We start from the raw sequence: 19,436 nt of genomic DNA on the forward strand, positions 1-19,436 counted from the left end.
CATTTTGTTTGTTTGTTTGACTTTGTTTTTGTTTTGTTTTTGTTTGTTTTTCTGTTTTTGTTTTTTCCTCTCCTGAACATTTGAAAAATTTGAGATACGAGGTGTTGTCGCCCCAGCGACATTTTAAACATATATATATACATCTATATATATATATATATATATATATATATATATATATATATATATGATTATATATATACAGTGTACATAGAACACGATAACCTTTTGCAGGAAGGAACAATCAAGATATCCAAACCTCATTGTGTAAAATGCTATCCTATCCCACAAGACGGCATTGAATGACTTCAAACCTATCCCAACAGCGTTTCGAACCCTGTAGGGTTGAATACTATTCATGTTCCCTTCAGGCATATCATTCATACGGAAATTACAACCGACATCACATATCCGCAGTTGCAACAGAGAAAGAGGGGGGGGGGAGATGGGGTGTTCGACTAACAACACATGACAACTGTTATTAAATTATGTGTTTAACAATGAAGCATTCTCAGGACGTTTGTATGCCAAATTTCGACATCTGCTTGGTCAGTCGTGTACGTATCCAAACCATCACGACCAAACAGACAGAAGCTTGTTACCAAAACAAACAACTAACAGCTGACTGTAATTTGTTAAAGAGTACTTTTGGTTTGTGTTTAAGTTGACTTAGACGGATAAGTGGTCAAACTACGAAAGGGTGGTGATAATTTTAAAGCGATGAGACATAAGATAAAGATTTTGAAGTTTCCAACAATTTCTCCGATTCGTGCTACTGTCACTCTGCAGCTTACAGGATGTAAAAATGTCATCACATCTCAATTTAATTTTCTTGTCCTATGTCCGATTTTCATTAATCCTCTTTTTCTCACATTCGATTTGATTTTATTTCCTCGCCGTAACTGAACTTTCTAGAGCAATAATGCACTTTCCCACCAACTAATTATTGCATACATGTGTCATAAAATCCGCGACATTGTCATGATTGTGAACTTACCTACAATATCAACGGCACTGTCAACAAGTTGTCACATCAATGTACGTTTGAATGCGTCTCACTTGATGTTTGATAATCGACGTCTAATAGGCTTATCTCGAACACACGAGGTCTCTTCGCCATACAGCGGATCGTTCACAAAGGTTGACAAAATACGAAAAAGTAACGTCAGGCCCCTTTTGTGTAAAGCAGACCTAAGATTGTGCGCAGTCCACCATCTTCTGTTCAGAAGCATTAGTCGTCGAAACATCAGCTCTTATCAAGATTCTGTTTCATTTAGTATCTGCATTTATAATTGATGCAATGCGTTCGTTACTGTTTAACCCATCCCGTCGGGAATAACAGAACTTTGAACATCGCTCAGGGTCGATTCGCACACTTCATGTTGAATCTGCCTCTATCATTCGCTCTTTATCTCTCCGGTTCTCCCTCTTTTTACACACGCACACACACATTGTACACACACACAACACACACACACACACACACGCACATATATATATATATATATATATGTTGCCAATTCACGTATTGGCTCCACGAAGAAATGATGAAATAAACTGGTAATGCATTTTTGAGTCATTGTCAAGACTCCTGAAGAAGGCGGAGGCCGCTGAAAATTTGAGTCGAATAAACTCATTTTTATTTGCAAAAAAAAAAAATGCATTACCAGTTTATTTCATCATTTATATATATATATATATATATATATATATATATATATATATATATATATATAGTTTGTGTATGTGTGTGTGTGTGTGTGTGTTGAATTGTGCACAGGAAGAGTTTCATTTCAAAACGAGTTACGCGCCACTTTCAAACATCTGAAAGTAAGTCCATCATCAGATAGAGCAATACGAACTTTCCAGTGATAACTCACTGGTTATGTATCATGTAATATTTTTGACATTACCCTTAAAGGTTTATCACATACAGATTTGCATTGTTTTCTTATTTTAACAGTTTCAGTCAAAAATATCTCAAATATCTCAAATCACGCACACACAACAACCACAAATAGAAAAACACAAACGGAGATAGAGCACGACACTAATCGAGATTGGCAATTCTTGTTGCCAAGTTGTCTGGTCTGCGGATCAAAACGAAGTGATACTGCATGTTTCAAGACCTTTACGTATAGAATTTTTAAGTTGCCACGGACAAGAGGTAAGAAAATACTGTTGACACAATTCTAACTATTCTCTCCGCTTGAGAACCATAACGCTTATAGAATCAGCCTTTTGTAGTCTCTGTTATAAGGAAATGATACGCCTCAGATATAGATAACAGTAAAGGCGAGAAAACTCTGCCATGCTGTTGCGTATTATTGATAAAAACATCTTTGACAAGAATTCTTACGAATAAGTTGAAACTTGGGGACATAGTTAAATATCTTTTGAAGATATTTATTTTCCTGACACCTAAATAAGGTTAAACTAAAGGTTCCGACTTTTGGTAATATCTTAAGGCCATTACATGGCATGACATTACTAGACATAACACGATATGACACATGACATGACATGACATGACATGACATTACATTACATTACATTACCGACATGACATGACATTACATTACATCACATGACATTACATTACATTACATCACATTACATTACATTACATTACATCACATGACATGACATTACATTACATTACATTACATTACATTACATTACATTACATTACATTACATTACATTACATACATTACATTACATTGCGTTTTCCACATCACAATGACGTACACAGTACATACTTCTGCAAATCAAAATCATTACAGCACAACACACACCTCACTTTCTCCACGTCCTCGGCACTGCTCCTCCTTCAAAGATGTCAGAATTCCTCAGATCAGATGTACGTTTTATTTCATTTTATGTAGTATCATATTCACCTGGTGCCATATTCCTGGTCAATCTCTGCTTATTAAGATGGTTCCTTGCATGTCTAATAATATCTCCTCGAAATCTTTTAGTACTCGAAGTGTTTGCTCTGTCAGTATACCTTCAGTATGACATTGTATATTTCCTTACTTTATGCGGTTTTCCCTGTATATTCACGGATGTGATTCATGTGATCATGCCAACATTTTTGTAAAATCTTGTTTTCTGTATTGTAAATGAAATGCAGAAATAAAAAAGGATTAAATTGGACGGAAATGTTGCACGAGGTCTCGTGAATATAGTATCAAGACAAATGAATATATCGAATATGAACGGATATTTTTGGTTTGTTTGTTTGTTTTAAATACATATAAAATGCCGTGACTGTAGTCTGTTCAGACGTGTTTCGACTGCCTTACTGATTTTAACAAATAAAATCGAAAATTTAGTATGTTAGTTTTTGATGATGTCATTTGTCATATATTTATGTTAAATGAATTTTCCTGTTTCTTAAGCATTGTCACAAAGTTGTATCACGTTGAAGTGTCATTTTATGCTATGATGAGCACCCTGTTGCGACACGGATTGTCGCCCCTACACGGATTGTCGCCTCCTGCTCGGGGCGACAATCCGTGACGGGCGTTGGCGGCACGGATTGTCGCCCCCGTCACGGATTGTCGCCTGGCGACAATCTGTGACGAGGGCTGGCGGCACGGATTGTCGCCCGCCCTCGAAGCACATTTTGCTGGGTAATATCGTTCTGGACATAATCATTGAAATACTTACACATAACTTACATGGCTACATCCATGTAAACATGCCATGTAAAAAGTCATGGTGAGGTTTCAAGGAAGTGTGTATGTGCGCGTGCACATGATAATTTAGTGTCCGTTTGTGCGCGCGCGCGCGTGTGTGTGTGTGTGTGTGTGTGATGGAAGAATGTGTTTATTATGTCAGTTTTTGCGTATGTGTTTTTTAGCTGCGCGTGGGGAGGGATACCTAGTAAGCTGTTGCTGGCATAAACGTTGATATTGATTTTATCAGCAGCTTTGAATTTGATGAGTTTGTTTGGCAGATTTGTATATGAATTCGGAGTGGAGCTTGCGGGCGGGCGGATGCTGCTTTTCTGCATACGGTCCATTATGTCTTATTTATCAACATTAGGAAATCGTTTCATCAGGAAGGAATGTGGTATCGGTTCGGGTGTGCGTCGGTATGTGGGAAGGGGGTTACATTTCGTTATTGCAAAAGTTTGTTATTCTGAAGGCTCATTCGTCCGAAGGCTCATTCGTCCGAAGGCTCATTATTCCGAAGGTTCGTTATTCCGAATTTCATTTTTGGATCAACGAACCTCTAGGTATAGGGAATTGTGTGTTTCGGATAAATGAAGCCTCGGAAAAAACGAAACTTCGGAGTAACGAACCTTCGTGCGTGTGTGTGTGTGTGTGTGTATATTATATGTATTTGGGTTGGTGAATGTGGGTGTGCGATGATTTAGGTTTTGTTTAATCAGGGGTTGGTGGGTTGGGGATTGGATTTGAAGAAGGATAGTTATACATGGTATGACAGATGTTGGTAGGATTTAATATTTAGGATAGATGTAGGCCCTAGATTTGTTTCGGTTGGGGAGGGGAGGGGGTGGTCGGGTTTTTTTTTAAGACTGATTTCATTCTAGATTTGTGTAATGTATTTGTGTTTTTTTATGTATATGCCCTTGTAAGTAAGGAGGTGTTACATGATCCAAACCAATATATTCAAGGAATATAGGTTTGGTAGGGCCCTACATGTCAAAACTTTCTCGTGAAGAAATTATTAGTAGGGTTGGTCTATAATCGAGTTATCTATGTTGAAGTGAGATTATTTGTGGTATAAATTGACAAATGGATTTGCTTGTGTTTCGAATTGCCATTTGTAACTTTTTTTGTTCATGTTACACCCAGAATGGGTCGATTTATGAATGATTTGAAATCAATGAAATCAATAAATATCACGAAAAAAAAAAGTGTTGAGTTGGTTTATTTGTATTATGAGGATTTGTTTGAGTATTTGTTGGTGTTTGTTTGTATTACGTATGTATTAGCGGTGTGCAATGGCAGTTCGTTTGTGCTAAAATCAACTAACGATTGACAATTTTTTTACGGCGTGTGGAAATTATTCGCTCATGCATAAAGCATGCCAAACCTATTCTGGGACAAAGAATAGTGGTATGGACGTTCTAGTTTATAAGACTGATGGAAGAAAATGACTGCAGTGAAAAATGAACAAAGACAAATAACATTTGGGGAGGGTACCTCCCTCGTATGTATTTTCTCTCGGTCTCTCTCTCGCCTACCCCGCCTCACCGCTGATATTGGTTGACACACCCATACTATTTTTAGATCAACGCTGGTGTGAATTCCTTAAACACGTGCTTATACACTCTGAAGGCGTTTGTATTGCCACAGTAGCGCCACTATATTCCCCATACACACGTAGGCATACAGGCACACGTATACACACAAACAACAAACCACTACCACTATACAACCACCACACATGCACAGTTTTTATATATTGTATTATTATACTCCAAACACACACACACACACACACACACACAACAAATCATACACATCACATATATCATGCAGCTCACAATACACACACACACACACACACACACACACACATACGCATAACTTACCAGCCATACCCATCCCACCAAAGCTTAACACCGGAGGAACCACCCCGAGCCCGGGGTGACAATCCGTGACGGGGCGACAATCCGTGTCGCAACAAATTTTTTGCCAACACGGATTGTCGCCTTCGAGGTCAAAAACTGGGAACTGCACAAGCGTCACGGATTGTCGCCAGGCGACAATCCGTGACGGGGGCGACAATCCGTGACTTGCGCTGGCGGCACGGTTTGTCGCCCCCGTCACGGATTGTCGCCTGGCGACAAACCGTGCCGCCAGCGCCCGTCAAGGATTGTCGCCCCGAGCAGGAGGCGACAATCCGTGTAGGGGCGACAATCCGTGTCGCAACACACCCTATGAAGAAAGGGGGCTGTTTTGAGCCAACTCGAGCGGGCACTGTGCGGATATGTTGTAAAAATAGATTTTTGTTAGATTAAAGAAATGTTCATTGTTATAGGTTTATTAGCCATGGATGCCACGGAAGAACATACCTATCATGTAGATAGATTTGATATTGGCCATGAAACATTGCAAATTCTATAACTCGTTACATGTCAAAACTCTGTAATGTTTGATGATTTACCTTTGATTCACAGTCTCAATTATATCATATTCAAAACTGTACATTCTTCGTATATGAATTCACTGCAATTGTGTTGTTGTTTGGCCAACTAAATGCTATTTCTAATCTTAAAAATCACATATGGAACAAGATCGAGTAATAGAGAACTAATACCTGAATATTATTCTTTCCACTGAATCACATTTTCAATCATTCGCAAGCCTTTCTCCTCATTATCTCGAATCACTCTACGCGATAATGACCTTGCGACTGTAGTTCTTTGCAGAAATGGAAAGAGGCATTCATTTAAAGGTAAGATGTCATTGGAATTAACATTAAGATTGGTATGACATTAAAGAAACCATATTTATAAAATGATACACAAAAAAGTGATATATCAAACATTCATAGTAAGATTGTACATCGAACAGGAAAAGAAACCACATTCTTTTAAATACATAGAAAATATATACAGCATATGTAAGAGTTATTAGAAACAGTGTTGCATCTGCTAATATTTCTAGACATCAGCGAAGTGAAGGAATTGCCGAGTTTCACAATCTCCTCTAGAGAACATTTGACAATTCTCCTTGTGAAGAAAAGCATTGCCATTTAAAGGTACTGTTTCCCATTGGGAGCAGTGATTTTAAAAATGTTCCAGATATCACATTTGATGCATATGTGGAGGTCAAATGTATAACAAAACACCTTACCATGTAAAAATTTTGTAATAAGGCCTAACATATAAGGAGATGTCACTATTTTTTTCAATAAACCATAACTGTAGACGGTTTAGTTTAGAAATATTTTATGATAACCGTTGCTTACATTAATGAATATCAGCGAAGTGAAGGGAATGCCGAGTTTCACAAATGTCTACAGAACATTTTATAATTTCCCTTGTAAAGAAACGAGGATGAAGATGGATTTCAACAATTTCCATTCTGGTGTTTCGCTTCTTCGCAAAGACCTTAGGGTGTCTCTAGCAACTCTAGAATCTGTCGTGGCTCTGGACATTTCTGTGAGTACTGGAAAGGACAGGGGCAATCTCAGAACAGTATCATAAGTTCTACTTAATTCCTGTTTCTTCGACTACATTTGCTCGTGAATGTAAAGCCTTATGACTTCGACGAAACACATGATTGAAAAAATTTCTTCCTATACAACTAAATTCCAAAAGAAACGAAAAAGAAAAAGAAGAAGCAGGTAAAGATTTAAGATGAAACACGGAAGCCGTGTGCGCAGGAAGTTATTGGAATTTCATCCACACCTCGGAAGGAATCAAAAGGAATCAAGAAGAACAATGATTAAATATCAGTGTTTTCTGAAGCAATACTACTGCATCCGTCAATATTTTCACAACTCAGTTCTTCGCTGTCATCTTCATCCGTTTTCTTCCTTGTGACAAACCATTGTTTTCCTACAATTCCTACAAAGCTCGCTATGATAAGCACTGTTCCTAACAACGTTATCCAGTTCGGAACGACACCGAAGAACACAAATTCTAGCACAAATGAAAACAGGACGTCGCTGGAGTGATAGAGAGACACATTGGGAGCCCTCTCGTACTTCAGGGCGAGATAGATGAGTATTTGGGAGAAAAAGTTGATGAGGCCGTTAGTAATTAGTGCGAAGCGATCCAGCCCACATTTAGGAAGAGTCCACTGGTTTGGGAAGGACGTAAAGAGGGCAGTGAAACCGGTGGCGGTCAGAGAATATACGGTCAGCATTCCTAGAGACGAGATACCCAAGGAGGCAAGTTTTCGCTGTAGGATGAGAATGATCGCGGAGAGAAAGGCTGAAATTAAGCAAATGATTGCACCAAGGACGCTGGAGCTGGATGCCGAAGTCACCGAATCGAGAGCATCGAAAAGGAACGGGGGCTGTGCTACCAGCATGACACCCGTTAGGGTCACCAGTCCGAGGACGACATCGAGGAAGGAGCATGCCTCTTTGAGAAGCAACCAGCTGAGGAGGCCAGCGAAGATAGGACAGCTGTACATGATGGCTTTTGCGTTGGCTACCGGCATGAGGGTGTATGTGATGAAGACAAGTGAAGTGTTCAGAGACCCGAGGATGGAGCGTAAAAGCAGGAGGGCATACCCTTGTCGAGTGTAATTGAAAGATAGCTGCTTCCAAGCAGCGATTGGAAGACAAACTAGAAGCTGCATCACCATTCGGGTGAAGGCAACCTCGTTAGGGCTAATGTAGACCGTCAAATGTCGCACAGACATCGCTGCAAGCGAAATGATGGCGGCCGAAGTCAGTGTGTACCAAACACCTTTCCAACTCGACACCACCTCCCAACAGGTCCATATTGTCCCTCTGCTAATCGCCTTTTCTGCCTCAAATTCTTTTTCCGACGTACTTGATATTTGCTCTTCTTCACAAACACGTATGCCTCTGTCATTGTAACTCAATGCATTCCTACTAAAGTCACATAATTCAGCGTTGTTTTCAGTTTCCATTTTCTCTCGCAAACTGTCATCATCCTGCTCACTCTGTCGTTTCGCACTTGCACAGTTGTTGTCAGCCATTTTGAAGATGGTTTCTCAATCTGAGAAATATATCCTTCGATTTGCAACACACTCATACCGTTCGACATGAATGTGAATCAGAAATTTGTAGAGTCCAGTTTCATTGCACTGATGACGTAACTTCTTGCCTTTGGTCGAGGTTTTATTTGTCTTCTTTATTAGTTGCGATTGCCAAAAGATGGGCAAGACAGGTTCGGTCCAAAGTCCTGAATAACGTCTGAGATGTCCTGTGCGATGTCACGAGACTTGTTATTATGTGACCATGCATCACAAAAGCAACAAAAAGTCGCACACCTTGATTTTATGTGAGGACTCAAAAAAAAAAAAAGGGGTCAACCGAGTCAATCTTGAATTTTTCATGTTTTCTAAAAAAAAAACACAACTATTCTTCTTCTACATCAGTTGTAAGTTTTGGGTCATAAAATGGATCGGAGTGGAATGGAGTGTGTTTTCAGCAGTTTTTCTGCAACCCCTTTTTTGTAGAGTAAAGTAATCACGTATATAGAGACCCCTTTTCATTTCATAAAAAATTCTTTGCACACTCTTCACTTTCAACTCTAATAACTTTTGAAAGCAAAATGCTACTGCTTTGAAAGTTGGCATTACTCATAGGCAGAATGTATTAATAGAGCACACTCAATTTCAGCTTGATCTGATAACCCTGTCATTGTTGTTGCTCCAGTGGTTTACATCCTCTTTTTTGTCCAAATCATCACACAGCTTGCACGGCCTGGTAAAGATTAAGCTCTTGAATAGACCCTGTTCTTCAGAGACTCTTTTTTTCAGTTCACACTTTTCCAGGGTGTGTGCATTCTGTCCAATATTTAGATAGGTTAAGAGAATCCATTTGAATTGAGCTATACATAATTTTAAAGCTTAACAGAGTCTTCACTTTCAGAATCTAAAAGTAAACCTAAAAATCCATGTCTGGCGCCTTTTTGTTGGTTTTGTGATGCAGGATCACATATGACATAACATTGCCAGTTCTCTCTTCTCTCTTTCTTCCGTATCTTCGTCGTCTTTGTCGTCATCATGCTTCCCCCGATCGGGGGTAGCGACGGAAATTTGGAGCGTACGCACAAGTTGCTAGTATACTTTAACATTAAATTTGTATCACGTGTTTCGTCAGAAACTGTAATTTAGATTAGATTAGAGCAGTAAAGCATTGTTTGCTAATGGAGAGTTATCTAATGTACTACCCAGTCATTACGGAATAACACCTGGGATCTTGTATAATGATGTATACAAGTCATGTATAAGACTATACGAACAAAATATGGGCACTTAAAGTGGTTGCGGTTGATTTTCATACCAGATACCCAACAGCATAACAGAATGATCATTTTAAATGAGCCTTATCTGGTATATCTTTGGTGGGTGCTTACGAATTTTTCCATCATAGATTTCATTCGAACTCTCTAATATATAGTTACAAGTACTGTTTACCATATGTGGGAGCAGTGATTTCAAACATTTTGATGCATATATCACATTGATGCATATGCACATTGCACATTGATATCACATTTGATGCATATGCACATCACATTTGATGCATATGTGTAGGTCAGTTGTATCACAAAATATCCTACCATGTAAAAAACAAACACTAAAACAATAAACCATAACTGTAGACGGTATAGTTTAGAACAATTTTATTACAACTATTGCTCACATTTTGTATACTAAACAATACTTAAAATCAATCTTACTCATCCAAATTTTTACATTGGTTGTTTCTATCCCTTTATATTTCGGGACTGTTATAAGCACTAAAGTTGGGGTTTCCGTTTCATCTGCAAACGGTAAATTATGCTCTTAACCTGGAGTACCTTATTTCAACATCAACAACAAAGAAAAAACACAGAGTGATTTTCCATTATACTTTAGATGGAGAACAAAGGAATTGACCGACGAGAAGCTCTATCTCTGGCGGTCATATATCCTTGTGATTTAGTCACTGTAGTTCCGAAAGATATAGATAACTTCATCGATTTAGCCACTTTTACCTTGCTATTAAGTATCATCTTGATCGCTGTTGAGATCAGTGTTTGCATTAAGAATTCAGGCAGGTTATTTTGCCAAGCTGTTTAACTTTTTACACCCTCAACACAATCTCAAATCAGAAACACATCACAAAACATATTGCACACTGTCCTTTATCGAAATGGGTTCTTAATGCAGTCACGTTTTTCTTTTCTTCACATGTTTTTAAATTGCAAAACATAAAAAGAAAAAAAAAGGACTCGAGCTTATGATTATTACAATAATATTGTCCGAGGACGACCCCTTGTATTACCACTGTTTTGCAAGCACACTGCCATAATAATTATACTAACAATAATAATAAGAAGAAGAACAATAAGGTCTTATTTATCCAGGTTACCCTGTTCAGTGTTATAAACAGCTCCGCCATGGGGCCCTGCCATAATTCTTACGCTAGCGTTGCAAGGTATCCATTTATACACCTGGGTCGAGAGGGACATGGTGGGTAAAAACATCTTGTCCAAGAACGTAAGTACCGGGCGGGAAATAGAACTCTGGACCTCCGATTGGAAGGTCCACTATTCCACAGCAGCATTCCTCACACTAGCGTTGCCATTATTATGTATTCATGTTTTACACCTTGGTCGAAAAGGGGCATGGTGGGTTTAAAAAAAAAATGTCACAGAACGTAAGTGATGTACTTGATGCGAACACAGTTGGGAGTTACGAGTCTTTGATATCCACATGCCACAGTGCCCACACTTTTTAAGTAAAACAATTATAAATTGAACAAAATTATGAAAATAGTATACCAACACAACATGAAAAAATATTGAACAAGCACACTACCACAACGGTGCGGCTCTTACATGTGGCAAAAAAGGGTAGATTACATTTGCATATTGCTTGAGCTCACACCACTCTCACTTGCGGCGACGCTACACTTGTCCGATTTGTCGTCAGAAAGCCTCTGTTTTGAGGGAGGCGACTTTTTCCCAGTAATGCCAATGAACCCTGTCACAATCAAAGCAGTTCCTACAATTGTGATGTAATTGGGGACGGTCCCAAAAATGAGGTATTCAAAGATAAAGGCAAACATGACGTCGCTCGAATGGATTAACGCCACGTTCGCAGCCGGCTGAGATTTTAGGGCTATAAAGACTAAAACCTGTGAGAGGAAATTGCAAATGCCGTTCAATATGATTGAGATGCGATCCAAGCCGCATCCAGGGAGTGACCATTGATTGGTAGCGGAAGTCACTACTGCGGTGAAACACATGCCGAATGAGGAGTAGAGGGTAAGCATGACCATTGGGGTCATGCCGTACAAGCCGAGTTTCCGCAAGGTGATGATGATGACGGAGTTTAAGAAAGCTGCCAGGAGACTGAGCAAGGCGCCTAGAATGCTGGAACTTGACTCAGGATCCTCCTGCTCCGAGTGGTCAAAAAGGAAAGTGGGCTGCGCCACCAGAAACACTCCTGTTAGCATAACCAGGCCTAAGACGGCGTCCAGAATCGAGAACTTCTCCTTTAGGAGCAGCCAACCCAAGAGACCAGTGAACAAGGGACTACAGTATTGTATCGCCTTCGCGTTGGCCACAGGCATGATTTGGTAGGAGTAGAAAACGACAATTGTGTTGGTGGACCCCAGGATGGCGCGCAAGAGTAAGAGGAAGTAAGCCGCTCGTGAATATTTGAGGGATGGTCGTTGAAAGACTATGATAGGAACACATATTATAAGCTGGATGGCAAAGCGGGTGAAAGCTATCTCATTTGCTGACACTGATCCCGCCAGCTGCTTGACAGGCATGCCTGCAAAAGCTATGACGAGGGCTGACAAGACAGTAAACCAGATGCCCCTTTGCTTTAACAGCATGTCCTTACGTTGTTGCGATTTGTCATTCTGTTCCAGTGCACTGTTGGTGCTCTTCTTGTCTCCATGCACATCCTCAGAAGCTGTGTCGCCTTCAAACGCGTCATTGTCCAAGCCAGTTCCTGCCCAACCACCACAAGATCGCCGATGAAGGCCTAGTACATCGTTCATGTCGGGATCAGTCCAATCTCCGAGCGTCTCCTGTCCACCATGCAGAGTTTCAGCCATCGTGTCCGGGGTCGTTAATTAACAATGACCCTCTACTATAAACTCTTTCGCGACATAATCAGTACTGACTGAAATCCGATGACCTTGAAAAAATCCCATTGTAATGGTGAAGCTCATCACATACGCTATTGCCACATATGACATCAGCAACACACTCATACTTGAACTTTGCTCATCAGTTTGACGCTGATAACATTGAGATTGCTATAGATATGATTAGAAGGGTTAAGAATATCTCATTACCAGTCTTTGTTTTGTTTTTTCTTTTTTTTTGCGCCCATCAATTTGCATAAAAAACTAAGGAAAGTGTGACTGTTTGACACTTATTGATCACCTCCATTGCAGCCCTTTTTAAACTCTATTTTTCATTTGCTCAAAAGATTTTGGACAAACGTGTTTAAACGTCATAAGTTATGATTGCAACCCTTTTTAAAAGTTGTGTCTGTTCCAAACCATTCTCCTTCGTGTCATGTCGGTTTAAGTTACATGGATTCTTTATAGACCGTTATTGAATTGAATTGAAATAAATTTAGTACTGAAACTGCACCAGTCTTACTCTCAAAACCAAACTCACTGGGGAAGTTCCAGTACGTTAATTTTCATCTTTAACTTTAGATTAATGTCATATTATAAGAAAAGATAAACAAACAAGATCCGAAATATGACATACAGTTTATCACACCTCCCTGTGTGTGAAATTTGCCAAGAACATTGCAAAGAATTTGGACTCTCGTCTTCATGACTTAATCCCAGCCAAGCGAATGAGGTGTCATGGACGCTATTTGCAATACAATAGCCAATTCACAGAGCCGAGATGCAGAACAGAACGATCTGGAAATAGCCCATCCCATTTATAATAACGTTATTCAACAGTATACAAATAATGCCTGCTATGAGGGGCACAGTTAAAAATTATGGGCCCAAGGTGATGTGAAAACCGTAACTATGCCCGAAGCGAAACTGAGGGCATGGTTATGGTTATCACATCACCGAGGGCCTACATAATTTTTACTGTGCCCCGAATATCAAGCAGTCATTATTTGTTTTATATACCGAAAATATAGATTCCGAAATATAGATATAGTAGCATGAATTCGTAATCAACGCTGATCGACAGCGCGGCGGTCGTATCATTGGTGCGTACATGTGATCTATGTGTACGGGGTTGCGACTGTCTGTCTCCAAACGTATTTACAGGGCACAGTCAATCAACTGTGCCCCGGGCACAGTAAATCATGACGTCATTTTGATCAACAATGGGGCACAACTATGTTCATGACTCCCCTTTTAACCAATCAGATGAGAGGATTCTATATATGAGGTTTATAATAATCAATGAATAATGTCAATGGGTCGTGGGTACTGTGCCCTGTCTGTGTAATGTCTGTATAACCTCATTTTTTTTAAAGTGGATTATAAGTGAGACCTCCGGATGATTTTCAGATTTTGACGTATCTTATGAGCAACCATGAATTGGTTATACCGGTTACAGAGTTTCTCAAGTATAGTGATTGGGATGAGGAATAGGAATGTTTTTAAAATTCATAATAAATCACAATGAACAAGGATGATTACATGGCAGCCTAACCATAAGAATGCATGAGTAGGGGCTCAAGGAAGCAGAACAAAAGAAGAAAGCATGCATTAATTCCACACTTTAACTTGGTACCGTGGTATTGTAAATGTATTACGTTTCTAGATTTCAGAAATATATGAGGCTCCTATGTCATCATCCCTGTTCAGTGTAACATTTTGGGGGTTTTTAGAGTATAGATTTTTCTACTCGAGGACCACAAAAGATTCGACAAATCTATATATGGGAGCTGTTGAATTATGTACTCCATGAGGTAAAATTATGAAAATTGTCTGGAATGCCCATTTTATGGAGACACGACTCTTTGTTTTAAAAGCGCTAGGTACGATATCGTGACGCGGACCCTCTCAAAATCAACTTGCATGGTAGGCTGCCATCAGTCGGCTGACCATTGCCACAGCTTCATGCCCTAATGGTTATACAGAGAAAAAAAAAAAGAATCCAACTTTGAAGGGCTACGATTTCATAATTGTCAGCTATCGAGAGCGCAATGTTAGTTGTGAAGAAAGGGGAACATTTCCACTGATACTTATGTTAACAAAAAATATTATGCATGACTGAGCACATGAACTTTAAAGAAAACAATGACAAATTGCACTTTTTTCCAAGTTTGAGTGTTATCGTGAAGGAACAATGAATGTCTTACTGAATGGATGAGATCTGTCAAGGAAAGTGGTTAAATCAACAGGCCAGCCTGACGACTGCAGGGTTGTGTTTACAATGTATGGTCCATAATCTTCAACATGACCACGTTGTCGATAACTCGGTCACTTTCACAAAAGCTGACCCATTATCCAATTTTCTTTCTTCATATTTAAGACATGGTTTGTCGCTTCGAGCTATGTGATAAATATGAACAGAGAAAAATGGACTATGTGGGTTGGTTTAAGTGGGAGTGACCAAGTAATCGAACTGGTGGCCATGTTCAAGGTTATGGACCATAAAATGTCAAAAGAAACCTAAACACAAACCTTACACACAAACCTGCATTCGTACAGGCTTGTCTATTTTTCCACTATCGTTGACAGATCTCACCCATTCAGTGAGACATTCATTGTTCCTTAGTGTTACACTCAAACTTGGAAAAAGTGCGATTTGTCATTGTTGTCTTTAAAGTTCATGTGCTCAGTCATACATGGCATCTGTCAACATAATTTGGTGTCAGTGGAAGAGGGGGAGTAGGCCTACTTCTTTCCTCTAAACCAACATTGTGCATTACAGGATTGAGAATGCCTATAGAAGCGCGTGACGGGTTTGTAACAACTGGTTGAGTGCGCTTTGCTAGTGTAGATATTGTGACCGAGCAGTTACGCTTTCTCTGTAATGCCCCACAGGATAACACGCCGTGCTGTTGTAACTTTTCGTTGCACACTTTTTTTCCACGGCTGTGCATATATGTTAGAAGGGAACTCGAGAGCGCACTCGTGACTCATTTCAGCGCTTCTAATTGGCCACATTATTGAACCCATTTTATAAAATGTATTATATTTTTTCATGTGATTGTGGATGTGAACGGGTTTGAATGTGCAGCATATATATATATATATATATATATATATTTTTTTTTTTTTTAGACTAACCCACCTGCATAACCCCTAAAATGCTGACAATTCTATGCACACGTTCTGCTTGAGATAGTATACAACACATTTGTTTTACGTTTGTCAAGATTTTTTTGAGTTGTTGATTTCGCGAATATTGGCGGAATCTCAGAATCTATGAAAATGAAAACACTGTGAAACATATTATGCAATTATGATTGAAATAATGATGATAATAATAATAATAATAATAATAATAATAATAATAATAATAGCGGCCTCTTATAAAGCGACGAAGTCCATCAAAAATGATGCCCATGGCGCTGTTACATAAACAGTATGAACAGGACATAACATAACCATACGATAGTCAAATAAGATAACTAATAGCGGCCACAGATCCAACGAGAGCCGTAGCATTTGGTTTTTTGGTGTTTTGGGTTTTTTTTTTTTCTGCTCCGTAAGCGCCGGTACTGATGTGGACGCGTTTTGAACTATATGGGTATGTTTTAAACATTCGGTATGATATTAATATGCTGAAATTCCCTGTTTGATTACTGCTGGTTAGGCTGAAAGCAGAAAATTTCAGATGATGAAAGAGTATGATGAAAAAAAGACAATAAAGCCTTGATAATTATCAGGAATTAGAAAGGTATTTCCAAGTAAAGTATTTCTTTATAGAGTTCAAAATCGTTTAATAGCAATGTTTAGTATACACAAACATTATGCTGAAAAGGTCAACGAACCATCGATATAAGATATTGAATCAAAAACTTTCACGCGCTACAATAATTTTGTCCCAGTAATCTTTACTTACACACACACACACACACACACACACACACGCACAAACGCACACAATCGTGTATCGTCTTTTCCACATGTATGCGTGCATGCGTCTGGACATGTGCTAGACAGTGGACATGCGGATGCCAGTCTGGATATGTGCAGATTAATAGAAGCATTATGCTTATACAATGGTGATATACGAGTATTTTCTTTTCGTATTTGCTTTCTATAGTAATCGGTCCAGTGATATCTATTTCTGATGCTTTGTTAAGTAAATCTGTCAAGTGTCTGCAGAATATTATTTGGCATGTTTGTACGTATATCATGACTGATGTTGTGTAATATTCATACTCGTGTATAGAGTATGTAGGTAAGATATGACGTGTGGTAATATTTCTGTGCAATATATTCATATTTAATGATGCGATTTCTTATGTGGATTTTTGTATGATAGCGCAATGTATTCTATTTCATTTTGAGGTATGTGTATGTCATTGCAAGTTTTCACCAAATAAACAATTCTAATAATAATGATAATAACACCACACACATAACGAGAACAACAACAGATAAAAAATGTTTAGAATGTATGTCTTCATTATTCATTGTATGCATTGTACATATATAATACATCATGGTATCACACAAACGGAGATAGAATACGACACAGACAGAGAATAGCAACTCCCGTTGCAAAGTAACCGTTGTCCAGTCTGCGGATCTAGTTAAGAAACATAAAATCTGGCACAGAAACAATAAAAAGAAATGGTAATACATGATGTTATAAAAACTTGACTAAGAATCTTTAGCTCAGATGTAGTCAACCGTTTACCACGGACAAAAAGGTAAGAAAATATTGTTGACAGAATTCTTAATTGTCTTTCTCTCAGCTTGAGAACCCTGACGCCTATAGAATCAGCCTTTTGCAGTCTTTATTATAAGGAAATGATAAGCCTCAGATATACATAACAGTAAAATTCTGCCGTGCGGTTGCGTATAAACCATACAAGCATCTTTGACAAGATTTCTTTCGCATAAGTTGAAACTTGTGTACATCATTAAATATCTTGTGAAGATTAAAAAAAAAATCCTCATATCTCAATATCTTTATGACACCAAAACTTAAACCACAGGTTCCGACTTACTCTCCTAAGGCCATTACATGGCATGACATGACATGACATTACATTCATAACATCACATTACATTACATTACATTACATTACATTACATTACATTACATTACATGACATTACATGACATTACATGACATGACATTACATTACATTACATTACATGACATTACATGACATTACATGACATTACATTACATTACATCTCATTTCGTTACATTACATTACACTAAATCGCATATTTCATTACGTTTTCCACATCATAATGACGCCCTCTACATGCACTGCTGCTCATTCAGAGATGTCAGATTTAATACGTTTTGTTTCATTTTATGTTGTAAATCACCTAGGGCCATTTTCCTAGTAAATCTCTGGTTATTAAAATGGTTCCTTGCATGTTTAAATATATTCTTGAAATCTTTTGATGCGCGAAGTGTTTGCTCTGTCAATATACCTTCAATATGGCCACGATATACATCTTTACCTTATACTGTTTTCCTATAGTTGTGCTAAATGCATATATATTGAAGGATGTGATTCATGTGATCATGCTGATACTTTATAGCAAGATAATTGATTGAACCCTTTCAAATGTGAACAGATTGCGTTTTCTTCATGAAACATTGCAAAATCCATAACTCGTTACATGTCAAACTTCGGTAATGTTTGATGATTTACCTTTGATTCACAATCTGAATCATATCATATTCAAGACTGTACATTCTCCGTATATGATTTTACTATAATTGTGTTGTTGTTTTTGGCCAACTAAATGCTGTACTTCTAATCTTAATACTAGTAGTCACATCTGGAACAAGATCGAATAGTGGAGAACCAATACCTAATTACCTATTCTTTCTACAGAATCACATTTTTTATCATTCGAGAGTCTCTCTCCTTATTATCTTCAATTACTATACACGATAAGTAAGATTGTAGCTCTCTGCAGTAGGGAAAGAAAATTCACTTGAGATGTTTGAATGTAAGATGTCATCGGAATTAACATTAAAATTGGTATGGCGTGAAAGAAACCAATTTCACTAAACAAAATAGTGTGTATCACACATTCAGAATAAGATATTGTACATCGAACAGGAAAAGAAACCACATTCTTTCGTATACATGGAAAATCTATACAGCATAAAGGTTGCAAGAATTACTACAGACTGTGATGTATCTGTTAACATATCTAGATATCAGCGAAGTGAAGGAATTGCCGAGCTTCACAAATATCTACAGAACGTGTTACATCTTTCCTTGTAAAGAAACCCATTGCAATTTAAGATCTCTCACTACGAGAACGAAGATGGATTTCAACAATTTCCATGTTTTGGTGATTCGCTTCTTCGCAAAGACATTAGGCTGTCTCTGGCAACTCTAGAATCTGTCGTGCCTCTGGCCATTTCTGTGAGTAGTGGAAAGGACAGGGCTCAATCTCAGAACAATATCATTAATAAAATATTGCCAAATTCCTGTTCCTTCGCCTACATTTGCTTATGAATGGGAAGCTTTATGACCTCGGGAAAACACATGATTGAATTTGGGGTTTTTTTTTCTTCATATAACCGTATAATGAATTCCAAGAGAAACGAAGAAGAAGCAAGTAAAGATTTAAGATGAAACACGCAAG

General features: G+C 38.4%; 2 protein-coding genes across 2 annotated transcripts; both read right to left on the bottom strand.

The window, feature by feature from the left end:
• Positions 1 to 7,096: 7,096 nt before the first annotated feature.
• On the bottom strand, positions 7,097 to 8,155 carry LOC140240494 (solute carrier family 35 member G1-like). Its single transcript, XM_072320266.1, has 2 exons — positions 7,550 to 8,155; positions 7,097 to 7,153 (listed from the first exon to the last, which is right to left on the bottom strand). Exons 1-2 carry the CDS (start codon positions 8,153 to 8,155, stop codon positions 7,097 to 7,099), a joined length of 663 nt encoding a protein of 220 aa, XP_072176367.1.
• A 3,382-nt stretch (positions 8,156 to 11,537) lies between these two features.
• LOC140240495 (solute carrier family 35 member G1-like) lies at positions 11,538 to 12,749 on the bottom strand. Its single transcript, XM_072320267.1, has one exon. It carries the CDS (start codon positions 12,747 to 12,749, stop codon positions 11,538 to 11,540), a length of 1,212 nt encoding a protein of 403 aa, XP_072176368.1.
• Between the last annotated feature and the right edge of the window lie 6,687 nt (positions 12,750 to 19,436).

This window comes from Diadema setosum, chromosome 17, assembly GCF_964275005.1.
Source record: "Diadema setosum chromosome 17, eeDiaSeto1, whole genome shotgun sequence".
NCBI lineage: Eukaryota > Metazoa > Echinodermata > Echinoidea > Diadematoida > Diadematidae > Diadema > Diadema setosum.